The 14,064-nt window shown below is 41.8% G+C and overlaps 1 protein-coding gene across 8 annotated transcripts in view; it reads left to right on the plus strand.

Annotated features, from left to right (window-relative positions):
• The window catches only part of NTNG1 (netrin G1), a 352,858-nt gene extending 339,230 nt beyond the window's left edge, over positions 1 to 13,628 (plus strand). For all 8 annotated transcript variants that reach the window (XM_032638688.1, XM_032638690.1, XM_032638685.1 and 5 more), the window contains one exon: positions 11,842 to 13,628. In XM_032638688.1, coding sequence (XP_032494579.1) covers positions 11,842 to 12,074 — 233 coding nt within the window. In that variant the 3' untranslated portion in view covers positions 12,075 to 13,628. The remainder of the gene's footprint in view (positions 1 to 11,841) is intronic.
• Positions 13,629 to 14,064: the final 436 nt, after the last annotated feature.

A 14,064-nucleotide genomic window follows, 5' to 3' on the forward strand; every position in this document is an offset into this window, starting at 1 on the left:
CTATGGCTAAAACTTCCAAAACTATGTTGAATAAGAGTGGTGAGAGTGGGCAACCTTGTCTTGTTCCTGATCTTAGTGGAAATGCTTTCAGTTTTTCACCATTGAGGACGATGTTGGCTGTGGGTTTGTCATATATGGCCTTTATTATGTTGAGGAAAGTTCCCTCTATGCCTACTTTCTGCAGGGCTTTTATCATAAATGGGTGTTGAATTTTCTCGAAAGCTTTCTCTGCATCTATTGAGATGATCATATGGTTTTTCTCCTTCAATTTGTTAATATGGTGTATCACATTGATAGATTTGCGTATATTGAAGAATCCTTGCATTCCTGGAATAAACCCCACTTGATCATGGTGTATGATCCTTTTAATGTGCTGTTGGATTCTGTTTGCTAGTATTTTGTTGAGGATTTTTGCATCTATGTTCATCAGTGATATTGGCCTGTAGTTTTCTTTCTTTGTGACATCCTTGTCTGGCTTTGGTATCAAGGTGATGGTGGCCTCGTAGAAGGAATTTGGGAGTGTTCCTCCCTCTGCTATATTTTGGAAGAGTTCGAGAAGGATAGGTGTTAGCTCTTCTCTAAATGTTTGATAGAATTCACCTGTGAAGCCATCTGGTCCTGGGCTTTTGTTTGTTGGAAGATTTTTAATCACAGTTTCAATTTCAGTGCTTGTGATTGGTCTGTTCATATTTTCTATTTCTTCCTGATTCAGTCTTGGCAGGTTATGCATTTCTAAGAATTTGTCCATTTCTTCCAGATTGTCCATTTTATTGGCATAGAGTTGCTTGTAGTAATCTCTCATGATTTTTTTTATTTCTGCAGTGTCAGTTGTTACTTCTCCTTTTTCATTTCTAATTCTATTGATTTGAGTCTTCTCCCTTTTTTTCTTGATGAGTCTGGCTAGTGGTTTATCTATTTTGTTTATCTTCTCAAAGAACCAGCTTTTAGTTTTATTGATCTTTGCTATCGTTTCCTTCATTTCTTTTTCATTTATTTCTGATCTGATTTTTATGATTTCTTTCCTTCTGCTAGCTTTGGGGTTTTTTTGTTCTTCTTTCTCTAATTGCTTGAGGTGCAAGGTTAGGTTGTTTATTCGAGATGTTTCCTGCTTCTTAAGGTGGGCTTGTATTGCTATAAACTTCCCCCTTAGAACTGCTTTTGCTGCATCCCATAGGTTTTGGGTCGTTGTGTCTCCATTGTCATTTGTTTCTAGGTATTTTTTTATTTCCTCTTTGATTTCTTCAGTGATCACTTCATTATTAAGTAGTGTATTGTTTGGCCTCCATGTGTTTGTATCTTTTACAGATCTTTTCCTGTAATTGATATCTAGTCTCATGGCGTTGTGGTCAGAAAGGATACTTGATACAATTTCAATTTTCTTAAATTTACCAAGGCTTGATTTGTGACCCAAGATATGATCTATCCTGGAGAATGTTCCATGAGCACTTGAGAAAAATGTGTATTCTGTTGTTTTTGGATGGAGTGTCCTATAAATATCAATTAAGTCCATCTTGTTTAATGTATCATTTAAAGCTTGTGTTTCCTTATTTATTTTCATTTTGGATGATCTGTCCATGGGTGAAAGTGGGGTGTTAAAGTCCCCTACTATGAATGGGTTACTGTCGATTTCCCCTTTTATGACTGTTAGTATTTGCCTTATGTATTGAGGTGCTCCTATGTTGGGTGCATAAATATTTACAACTGTTATATCTTCTTCTTGGATCGATCCCTTGATCATTATGTAGTGTCCTTCTTTGTCTCTTTTAATAGTCCTTATTTTAAAGTCTATTTTGTCTGATATGAGAATTGCTACTCCAGCTTTCTTTTGGTTTCCATTTGCATGGAATATCTTTTTCCATCCCCTTACTTTCAGTCTGTATGTGTCTCTAGGTCTGAAGTGGGTCTCTTGTAGACAGCATATATAAGGGTCTTGTTTTTGTATCCATTCAGTCAACTGTGTCTTTTGGTGGGAGCATTTAGTCCATTTACATTTGAGGTAATTATCGATATGTATGTTCCTATTCCCATTTTCTATATTGTTTTGGGTTCGTTATTATAGGTCGTTTCCTTCTCTTGTGTTTCTTGTCTAGAGAAGTTCCTTTAGCATTTGTTGTAAAGCTGGTTTGGTGGTGCTGAACTCTCTCAGCTTTTGCTTGTCTGTAAAGGTTTTAATTTCTCCATCAAATGTGAATGAGATCCTTGCTGGGTAGAGTAGTGTTGTTTGCAGGCTTTTCTCCTTCATCACTTTCAGTATGTCCTGCCACTCCCTTCTGGCTTGTAGGGTTTCTGCTGAGAGATCAGCTGTTAACCTTATGGGGATTCCCTTGTATGTTATTTGTTGTTTTTCCCTTGCTGCTTTTAATATGCTTTCTTTGTATTTAATTTTTGACAGGTTGATTAATATGTGTCTTGGTGTATTTCTCCTTGTATTTATCCTGTATGGGACTCTCTGTGCTTCCTGGACTTGATTAACTATTTTCTTTCCCATATTAGGGAAGTTTTCAACTATAATCTCTTCAAATATTTTCTCAGTCCCTTTCTTTTTCTCTTCTTCTTCTGGAACCCCTATAATTCTAATGTTGGTGCGTTTAATGTTGTCCCAGAGGTCTCTGAGACTGTCCTCAGTTCTTTTCATTCTTTTTTCTTTATTCTGCTCTGCAGTAGTTATTTCCACTATTTTATCTTCCAGGTCACTTATCCGTTCTTCTGCCTCAGTTATTCTGCTATTGATCCCATCTAGAGTACTTTTAATTTCATTTATTGCATTGTTCATCGTTGCTTGTTTCATCTTTATTTCTTCTAGGTCCTTGTTAACTGTTTCTTGCATTTTGTCCATTCTACTTCCAAGATTTCGGATCATCCTTACTATCATTATTCTGAATTCTTTTTCAGGTAGACTGCCTATTTCCTCTTCATTTTTTAGGTCTGGTGCATTTTTATCTTGCTCCTTCATCTGCTGTGTGTTTTTTTGTCCTCTCATTTTGCTTATCTTACTGTGTTTGGGGTCTCCTTTTTGCAGGCTGCACGTTCGTAGTTCCCATTGTTTTTGATGTCTGTCTCCAGTGGCTAAGGTTGTTTCAGTGGGTTGTGTAGGCTTTCTGGTGGATGGGACTAGTGCCTGTGTTGTGGTCGATGAGGCTGGATCTTGTCTCTCTAGTGGGCAGGTTCACGTCTGGTGGTGTGTTTTGGGGTGTCTGTGGCCTTATTATGATTTTAGGCCGCCTCTCTGCTACTGGGTGGGGTTGTGTTCCTGTTTTGCTAGTTGTTTGGCATAGGTTGTCCAGCACTGTGGCTTACTGGTCGTTGAGTGAAGCTGGGTGCTGGTGTTAAGATGGAGGTCTCTGGGAGATTTCCACCGTTTAATATTATGTGGAGCTGGGAGGTCTCTTGTTGACCAGTGTCCTGAAGTTGGCTCTCCTACCTCAGAGGCAGAGCCCTGACTCCTGGCTGGAGCACCAAGAGCCTTTCATCCACACGGCTCAGAGTAAAAGGGAGAGAAAGTAGAGAGAATTAGTAGAAGTATGAGGAAAGAAAGAAGGAAAGGAGGAAAGGAAGGAAGGAAGAAAGAAGCAAAGAAGGAAAGAAAGGAGGGAGGGAGGAAGGAAGGAAGGAAGGAGGGAAAGAAGGAAAAAAGACAGAAAGAAAGAAGATACAGTTAAAATAAAGTATAATATAGTTACTGAATTAAAAAATATTTAGAAAAAAAAAGGGATGGAGAGAACCTTAGGACAAATGTTGGAAGCAAAGCTATACAGAGAAAATCTTACACAGAAGCATACACATACACCTTCACAAAAAGAGGTAAAGGGAGAAAAATCATAAATCTTGCTCTCAGAGACCACCTCCTCAATTTGGCGTGATTCGTTGTCTAAAGGAGGGAAGGAAGGAAGGAAAGAAAGAAAGAAGGAACGAAGGTAAAGTATAATAAAGTTATTACAATTAAAATTAATTAAGAAAAAAAATTTTTTTTGAAAACCATGGACGGATAGAGCCCTAGGACAAATGGTGGAAGCAAGAGTATACAGACAAGATCTCACACAGAAGCATACACGTACACATTCACAAAAAGAGGAAAAGGGAAAAAAAATCATAGATCTCGCTCCTAAATTCCACCTCTTCAATTTGGGATCATTCCTTGTCTATTCAGGTATTCCACAGATGCAGGGTATATCAAGTTGATTGTGGAGCTTTAATCCGCTGCTTCTGAAGCTGCTGGGAGAGATTTCCCTTTCTCTTCTTTGTTCTCACAGCTCACAGGAGCTCAGCTTTGGATTTGGCCCTGCCTCTGCGTGTAGGTCGCTGGAGGGCGTCTGTTTTTTGCTCAGACAGGACGGGGTTAAAGGAGCCGCTGATTCGGGGTCTCCGGCTCACTCAGGCCAGGGGTCGGGGGGGGGCGGGGGAAGGAGGGGCACTGCGTGCGGGGCGGGCCTGCGGCGGCAGAGGCCAGCGTGACGTTGCACCAGCCTGAGGCCCGCCGTGCGTTCTCCCAAGGAAGTTGTCCCTGGATCCCGGGTACCTGGCAGTGGCGGGCTGCACAGGCTCCGCGTAAGAGGGTTGTGGAGAGCGACCTGCGCTCGCACACAGGGCCCTTGGTGGCGGCAGCAGCAGCCTTAGCGTCTCATGCTCGTCTCTGGGGTCCGCGCTTTTAGCCGCGGCTCGCGCCCGTCTCTGGAGTTCCTTTAAGCAGCGCTCTTAAACCCCTCTCTTCGTGCACCAGGAGACAAAGAGGGAAGAAAAAGTCTCTTGCCTCTTCGGCAGGTGCAGGCTTTCCCCCGAACTCCCTCCCGGTTAATCATGGTGCACTAACCCCTTCAGGCTATGTTCCAGCCGCCAACCCCAGTCCTCTCCCTGCGCTCCGACCGAAGCCCGAGCCTCAGCTCGCAGCCCCGCCCGCCCCGGTGGGTGAGCAGACAAGCCTCTCGGGCTGGTGAGTGCCGGTCGGCACCGATCCTCTGTGCGGGAATCTCCCCGCTTTGCCCTCCGCACCCGTCGCTGTGCACTCCTCCGTGGTGCCGAAGCTCCCCCCTCCGCCTCCCGCAGTCTCCGCCCGCGGAGGGGCTTCCTAGTGTGTGGAAACTTTTCCTCCTTCACAGCTCCCTCCCACTGGTGCAGGTGCCGTCCTTATTCTTTTGTCTCTGTTTTTTCTTTTTTTCTTTTGCCCTACTCAGGTACGGGGGGAGTTTCTTGCCTTTTGGGAGGTCTGAGGTCTTCTGCCAGCCTTCAGTAGGTGTTCTGTAGGAGTTGTTCCACGTGTAGATGTATTTCTGGTGTATCCGTGGGGAGGAAGGCGATCTCCGCGTCTTACTCTTCCGCCATCTTCAAGGTCCCCCCCCAGTTGGATTTTTAATCTGCAATGCTATGCAAGATGAAATGGAGTTAATGCCAGGATTTTGTAAATGGGTGTTTATCCTCATGCCAGTTCTATCAACTGGTGGTAAATGCCTGAAACTGTTACCAAGTCCAAGCTCATACTGCTTGCTACACAACAGGCCAATAAATCGAGAGAGGAGCTGTTGGGGCAAGGAATAGCAACTTTATTCAGAAAGCTAGCAAACTGAAAAGATGGTGAACTCATGCCCCAAAGAACCATCCTGCCTGTGTTAGAATTCCGGCTTCTTTTATTCTAAAAGGGGAGGGAGTAAAGTCAAATATTTCCTGGTTCTGGTCAGCCTCTGGAACGGATGTGTTAGTTTCTTCCTCCCTGCGGTCATTCACAGGTGGGCCTGGTCAGGATGTTTCCTGCGAGCTAAAAAAAGTATTTTAGCTTAACGCTCATTACCTGGGAGGCAGGGCTCCCAGAGATGGGCCATTATGTATAACTTCAGCTTATAGGCGACATCCTTTAGTGATTAGCTTGTAATAGAATACAAAATGTTCTTATTACAAAACCTTGTGTTGAAAGGAATTCTGAAGTTTAGTGCAAGAGAATGCCATGATTAAGTAGCTATGTTTTCTACATAGAGGAAGAGGAAATCAAAGCCTATGCAACATATTTGCCTTTCCTAAGCTAGACCTTGATATTTTTGGTATTTTATGTATGAGCTGATTTGTATTTGGAGCTCTGCCAGAATGTGTTGGAACTCTAGAAGATGTGAAATTTAATGCTATCAACAAAGCCCTCCGCCCAGTGTGGTATGAAAACAGATCAGTTTGTCAATACAAATGAAAGTCTCCTGAGGAGCTACAGAGGAGTTACTTATGTCGTCTTGGGGAGCATAGAATGCATTTCACACTGTGCAGCACATTCACTGCATTTCTCCTGACTGTTCTCTTCTATGTGAAGAGCAGTAATCTGTAAATTGGGAGACCTGGGTGCTAGATATAGAGCTACCCTTGTTTTCGGTTTCCTTGTCTAGAGCTTGTCTAGATAGTTTTTGAAGTTTCCTCAAGCTTTGATTTTACTATTTCTATCAGAGCAAGGTAGGATTAATTACATGACAAGGGTGATTTTGGTTCCTCTTTAATTGTGAGCAATACTAAATGGTCTGTCTTAGACCATTTAGATCTCAGTCTTCTGATTTAACTCCCCCAGGAAGATAATCTGCTCTTATATTTCAGCTTTGAGTACTACGTTCGTCTTAATTCCTATGGTTCTACACCTGAAAACTCACTCTCTCTGATCTAAAGTCACCAAGGCCTCTTCATTCTCCTTTCCCCAATATACATAAGCACAACTGCCTATCTTCTTTGCTGTGGCTGATACCCTGATCCAGACCTTCAACCTTTTATCACCAACATTAATTGAGGAGTAATTCTTGTTTGGCAGGGGAGGAGGCTGCCCTGTTTATTGCAGGAAATTTAGTAGCATCTCTACCCACTAGATGCCAGTAGCATGCCCTCCCCCGAGGTGTGACAACCAAACACATCTCCAGACATTGTCAAATGTCCCCTGGAAGACAAAATTCATCCACTGTTGAAAACTACTACTTTAGACTGACAACCAAAGACCTCTATTAAATGTTAATTCCTCAAATTCCTCCAATCCTTTCTCTATTCTAAAATCCCTTCTGCCAGATTCTATCAAGAGCATGCAATGCTTATTTTGCGTATTTCCTTTATCCAGCTCAAAGTGCCCTTCCTCTCATACTCTTCCCATCTATTTATTCCTAGATACAGCCAACCACAGCAGGAAGACTTCTATGATTAATTTTATAACCTCATTTCATCACTGCATTTTGTTGAGATCTTTTTTTCTCAGCATCATTCCTGGTCTTTCTTTCTCTGCCTATGGCTTAAATGCTGATATTCTTCAGGGTTCTGGCTGCAGTCTTCATTTTGACTTAGTCTATATTCTAGCAGGATGAGGTCTTCTATTCCTTTCTCTTCACTTTTTGTAACAATGACCACCATCACCCCTGCTCCAAATCTGTATCTCCAAGATGAACTACCTCCTGAACTGTTAACTAGTTTTTCCAGCTAATAACAAGACCCCTGCAGAAGAGCCTACAGATCCTTCCAAGTCAATAGGTCCAAAAAAAAGTTTATTTTCTTTTCTGACCAAACATTTCCTCCAATCTTCTTTTCTTAATAAATTGCATTATGATGCATCCAAATGCCAAACACAGGAACCTCAGACTCTCTCTCACCTATTTCAAATAACCTGTCTCCAAATCTGTTCCTTCTTCCTTCTCCCCATTGCTCTAACCCAGACCAAGCCTATTCTATTGAAGTATCTGGTCACCTTGACTCCAGCCTGTCCTTTCTCAGGTCTAGCCTCACCTTTTCTCCCCCTTTAAATCACCACCCTGCCCATAGGTCTTTGACAGCTTCCCACTGCCTATTATTTAAACTCTGTAGAATGTTACGTAGAACCTTCAGATCCAGGCCATGCCATTCCTTCCTCATTCATCATTCACCAACATTTTCCATGTGTCTCTCAGGCTCCAGTGAGAAAACTGAACCCACACTATGTGTTTCAACGGAGAGAGAGAATTTACTAAGGGGAATGGTTAAACAGGTGCTTTAGAATTTAAACATGAGAAGAGGACACTGAAATAACACAGAGATAGTAACTGTGTAAGTAGGGAGCAGTTATCTCTCTTGGGCTGAGGAATTACAGGAAAGAGGATGGGGTTATTAGAAACTAACAGTTTGCGTATGGACACCAAGGGGGGAAAGCAGTGCGGGGGGGGTGCCGCGGGGGGGTGGTGGGATGAATTGGGAGATTGGGATTGACATACATACACTAATATGTACAAAATAGATAACTAATAAGAACCTGCTGTATAATAAATAAATAAAATTTTAAAAGAAAAACAAAACAACAACCACAAAAGACCTCATGGATAATCCTCTCACTTCTATCTATAAGTGATTTATCAATAAATAACCACTGATTAATGATTAAAAAGAGAAAGAAACTAACAGTTTGGAGGAGAGACCCCACAGATGTGGGACCTGTACCTCTTAGGAGGGGTAATGCCCGGCTGCTGCTATTACCTCTGAAATGCTAGGCAGGGGCCCCTTGGAGCTGGGGCTCAAACCTCTAGAGGAGGAATGCTGCCAGGTTGGTGTAGAAACCTCTAAGGGTGAGATTGAAACTGGTTCTGAAAAGGCTGAGCCCCAGAACCAACTGCTGCTTTTGGGATGTAGGGCCATTGGTGGGGCAATACTCTTAGGAAGAGCCATGAATCAGGAAAAGGGAAATCTCTGCTTCCTTCCTCCTACCATCTCTGTTCCCTCTAGTGCACCCTGTTGGCAGAAACCAGGAGACAGCTTGCAGGGTTTCAGCCTCAACAACAGAAGGAAAGGTGGATTTAGAGTTGAGAGACAAGTGGTTAATAACCAGCACAATGTATTTTCACATCTTCTTGCCTTTACTGATACAGTTCCCCCACCCATAATGTTCTTTCTACCAATATCTGCCTGATGCATGTCATTGTTCAAATACAATCTCCTTTCTATAGTCTTCTCTAGTCTTCCCCCAAATAATTATTTATACCAGCATCTGAGTTCCCCTAGCAGTTGGCAAATACTTCCTTTATAGTTTTTTTTAATATTGTATCATAATTACTTCTGTGTATGTTCATTTGTTTGTTTTCTGCAAAACTGTGAGCTCCTTTAGGGCAGGCAGAGTTACAACCATACAGTCTAGCAGGGCACCTGGCACACAGCAGATGTTGATTGAGCTGGATGGAAATGACAAAAAGCATTTTAATGAAATTAATATTAGATTATTTCTTGTATATATTTTATCTTCCCAACCAGATGTGAACCTTATAAGAGCGGAGATCATGCTTTCTATTTCTTTTATTTTTTTCATGGTGGTCAGTACAAGGTTTCATATGCTGAAGAAGAGCTCAGTGATATTTGTTAACCACCTAGTTTATTCATTAAGCACCACAAATTTGATTCAAAATGACATGAAGGTGGAGCATAAGTTTATGAATAGCAGGTAAGATTTGTAGTTAGGTTTAGATGTACTTCTAGCACATGATTCCAACAGAGAGATCGGTGCATATGATAAAGTTCTGTATTTGTTGAATAGCACAATCAAGAGACCAAATGTAGTGTGTCTTAAAGTGAACTCTAAAGTAATTAAATATATTCCAGGTTTCATTTTTTCTGCTTATCTCTTCCAGAAAACATATTACCCCAACTGATGTGATTATTAATCCTGGGTTACATCTTGTCCTTGAATATTTATTAAATTTCTCACAGTCATCAACATCAAGTAGTAGATTATTTAAATGTAGGAAAGGTATTGAATTTTAACTTAATCACAAGCTTCTTGAAAAAAACAAACCTCTGTTCAACAACTGATTTACATTCAGGTCCAAGAAGAAGGAAAATAGCTTTTTTTCTTTTCTTAAGGGGAGTGATATTTAATTAACTATCGATTCCTTCTCAATTATTCAAGGCAAGCAATTATCGATATTGATGGAAACAATACTTCCCTATGTGTAGTGCCCAAATGAAAGGAAATATCCCATTCAGCTGTCTGCTGCCTGGAACAAGAAACGCTGAGGATCTTTAACTTTAAATGGAAACAGTTATTTGGATCTGTTTATTCCATGTGGCCCCAATTAAACAGATATTTCCTAAAGTGTAAGCAAAACAAAATCCTGAAAACCTATGTATGCTTTCCAAATTAACAGCCACCAAAAAAAGAGGCTTTTTGTCAGTTTTGACCATGAATTTAACCACTCTACCCTCGTACACTTTGCCTCAAAGCTACAGATCTTGACATTTTAAACCATGACTCATAAAATACTATAATTTGGGTCTAATATTCATGGTTTCTAAGCCACCCAATGAGAAGTAGCTTACATAATCATTAGAACCCCTGGAACACTACCTTGTATATCAATATTTTGAGCCTGAAGGATTTATAGGCCTTAATAGTCACTTCTAACATTTACAGATAGCAAATGTGGGTACATTTGTTAATTATACCAATCCATTATGCAACTATATTAGAGGTCGCCAAGGAATTGTGGAAGGTGGGAAAATAGGGCCCTATTTAGGGCACTTTGTTATTAACCCTGTGAGCATCCACCACCATCTTTTTTCAGCTCATTTGCACACAGAGCATTAGCACGTGTGCATTTAAGAAGCTTCTTTTGAAGGTGACATACTATTGAACATAATTAATGGACAAGGCAATATTCTCTATTGAATTATTACTTGGGAGATGAGGGTTTTTTAAGTACTTTACACTTGATAGTAATAGTAAGTGTGTGTGTGTGTGTGTGTGTGTGTTTGATTCATGTGGTATCCCTGGGGAAATTTGACTATGACATTTTTTAAAAATGAAGAATGTTATAATTTACAAGAAGCTACTTTTTCTGCTCTGTGCCCTGCCCCCCCCACCCCTTCTGGAGTGGTTCTATATATTAAGCGCTTAAGCAGCATATGTTGCTGGCAAGTGTTCTTGGCTTTTTTGCTCTTTGGTGGTGTTTTAATTTCTCTGTGTTCTATTTATCATTCTGCTAAATCAGTGAAACCTTGATTATCTAAAATAATAGGAGACATTGAATTAATGAGGATAACTAGTTTTTTGAATGAATAAGAAATCATTAGAGATGCAAGTTACATGACAGGGACTGTGAATGAATTTTAGTATCTGAAATTGCTTGCTTGATTTATTCCAACTGATTCTGTAAGTTGATGGACACAGTGAAATTTTGATAATCAGGGTTTCACCATTGCATTTATTATTATTCCTGGAAATCAAGGTAACCTTGGACTCTACTTGCTATATTTACAAAGCAATAAATATCCTAATAGGCTGTTAGGGGCAGATGGGACCGCTCTTCCTCACATTCCTCCCATGAAAAGCTTTTTCTCTTCGGATCTGCCTGCTGCCTCACCGGGAGCATGCTGCCTGCCCCCTGCCCCGTGCTTGTCCGTGGGTTCCTCCTGCCTTCCTGCATGCAGCCCTGGAGTCACCTGCAGGGAGAATGGCCCACCCCTTAGAGGTTCTCGGTCATTATAGCAATACTGCTTTGCATTTTAATTCCATTCATCTGGCCTCAAAGTTCTGCATTCTTGTATCAGGCACTATCCTTGAAACACCCTGGAGGTCACAAGAGGTCCCAGTTCCATGAAGAGAAGATACTGCCAAACCAGGAGTATCACATTGCTTTGTATTTGATAGCCTGAAATGGACAATGATAATATCCAAGATTGCAGCAAAAATCTATATGAAAAGAATTAATATGATCAAAACAAAGGCAGCAGACTACATTTGTTTGGAAATTGGAGTCATGCTTAGTTTGCGGAGGGGAGGGGGGAGCACAAGATCGATAGAGATTTTTTTTAAGCTGAAAACATGATGTAGCAGATGAACTTAAATTGATTCTGCTTCTCCTCCCCGCGCCCCCCTCCCTCGTTCTGCAGCGAATGTCTGCGACAACGAACTCCTGCACTGCCAGAACGGAGGGACGTGCCACAACAACGTGCGCTGCCTGTGCCCCGCCGCGTACACGGGCATCCTGTGCGAGAAGCTGCGGTGTGAGGAATCGGGCAGCTGCGGCTCCGACTCGGGCCAGGGCGCGCCCTCGCGCGGCTCCCCCGCGCTGCTGCTGCCGCTGGCCGCTCTGCTGGGGACAGCCGGCCCCCTGGCGATCTAGGCGGCGCATCCAGCCACCATACGGGTCCGGCAGTGGGGAAGCAAACACAGCCCCAGCATTTGCTACTAACATAGGAAACCCACCCTCAGACGCCCCCACTCAAACACAGTGTACAAACTAAGAAGGCCCAACTGAACTAAGCCATATATAACAGCCGTGGACAGCACACCGGAGTCAAGACTGGTAATTTCTGACTCCAGAGGCGTTGGCAGCTGTTGATATTATCCCTGCAAATCACATTGCCCGCTGCAGAGCTTATCGCCGATTGGAAAGGCTGTGACAGCCCCCCAAAAGGAACGACAAAACAACAACAACAACAAATCAACCAACCTAAAAACATTTGCTACTCACACGTGGTGTGCCCCCAACACCACCGGGCCCCGTGTGTGAACCAACCAAACTGAAGCATCCTTTGCTGGCAGTGCATTGTGGGTCTAAGGAAGTGTGTTACAAGCTGCCATATTGGCCTGCTTCAGTCCCTGAACCCCTTCCAACCTGTGCTTTGGTGAACGTTGCTCTGTAACCCTCGTTGGTTGAAAGATTTCTTTGTCTGGTGTTAGTAATGCACATGTGTAACAGGCCCCCTTCAAAAGCTCAAGCCAGTCGTACCCCGTATATCTTAGCAGCCCTGGGTCCACCCAGTGCTAGCACACATCCACTGTCCAAGAGTGGCTGTAGGAAAAAAGAGAAAGTGTATCTATCCTTTTGTATTCAAATGAAGTTATTTTTCTTGAAATACTGTAATATGTAGATTTTTTGTATTCTTGCCAATTTGTGTTACCAGACAACCTGTTAATGTATCTAATTCAAATCAGCAAAGACTGACATTTTATTTTGTCCTCTTTCCTTCTGTTTTGTTTCATTGTGCAGAGATTTCTCTGTAAGGGCAACGAACTTGCTGGCATCAAAGAATATCAGTTTACATATATAACAAGTGTAATAAGATTCCACCAAAGGACATTCTAAGTGTTTTCTTGTTGCTTTAACACTGGAAGATTTAAAGAATAAAAATTCCTGCATAAACGATTTCAGGAATTTGTATTGCGGTTTCTTAAGATGAAAGGAGCAGCCACCAAGCAGATTCACACTCGCTTTACTGATTTCTATGTGGACTGAATACACTCAGCTGATGAATTTAGTAACCAGAAAGGTGGATTGGTGTTCACTAGCTTGGACAACTTCTGCAAAATATGAGACTATTTCTACTTGGGAAAAATTATAACAGAAAAAAAAAATCTAAGTGATTGCCAAGATTATGCCAAAGCCTGTTGGCAGAGTACTAAGAGACTTTTATTTTTAAGTCATGCTATTTTCACAGATTGATGTGATCATGTGACTCTAGGGATGCTGATCTATGTATCTTTCCAATTACAGTGTTTACATGGAGTATCATAAGAGGCAACCTGGGGAACCAGGAAAGTCGCAGGGAAATTGAGTGATTAGCAATTTGACTTTGAATATATTCAGACTAAGTATTTACAGAAATATCAAAATATACAGCAGCAAGTAGACATAACTGCTGTTCCTGAGAATAAAGTTTGTTTTAAGTACTGCCCAAGGTGTAATCAATTCTTGTTTCTGCCTTTTATTAGGCCAATTACTGTGCAAAACAGCAAGGCAGGGAGAGGAGGGGAGAAGCACTGCAAAGTTTCAAAGTGACTAAAACAGTGTGTATTCCATTCCCAGCACACTGTTGTCCTACAGGTTACAAATGTGTTAGCAGCAGCATCTTCTGGCATCAAAAACAATTAACAGCCCAAGCCAGAGTCTGAAGGACAGTGAAGTCTTACATGACTTGGTAGAGCAATAGCCTATGATGGTGTTAGGTCAGAAGCCCACTTCCAGTCTGAATTCTTCACCCTCCTGCCACTCTTTGCTGAAATTGGGGTAGGGGAAGTCTTCTGATAAATATCCTCGGTAAAAACTAGACTAAGGAACGGTGTGTCTTATTGGTTTTGTTCCCAGAAAAACCAATTCAAAGAAGGCAATA

The sequence above is a fragment of the Phocoena sinus genome, chromosome 1 (genome assembly GCF_008692025.1).
Source record: "Phocoena sinus isolate mPhoSin1 chromosome 1, mPhoSin1.pri, whole genome shotgun sequence".
In the NCBI taxonomy this organism is placed as follows: Eukaryota; Metazoa; Chordata; class Mammalia; order Artiodactyla; family Phocoenidae; genus Phocoena; species Phocoena sinus.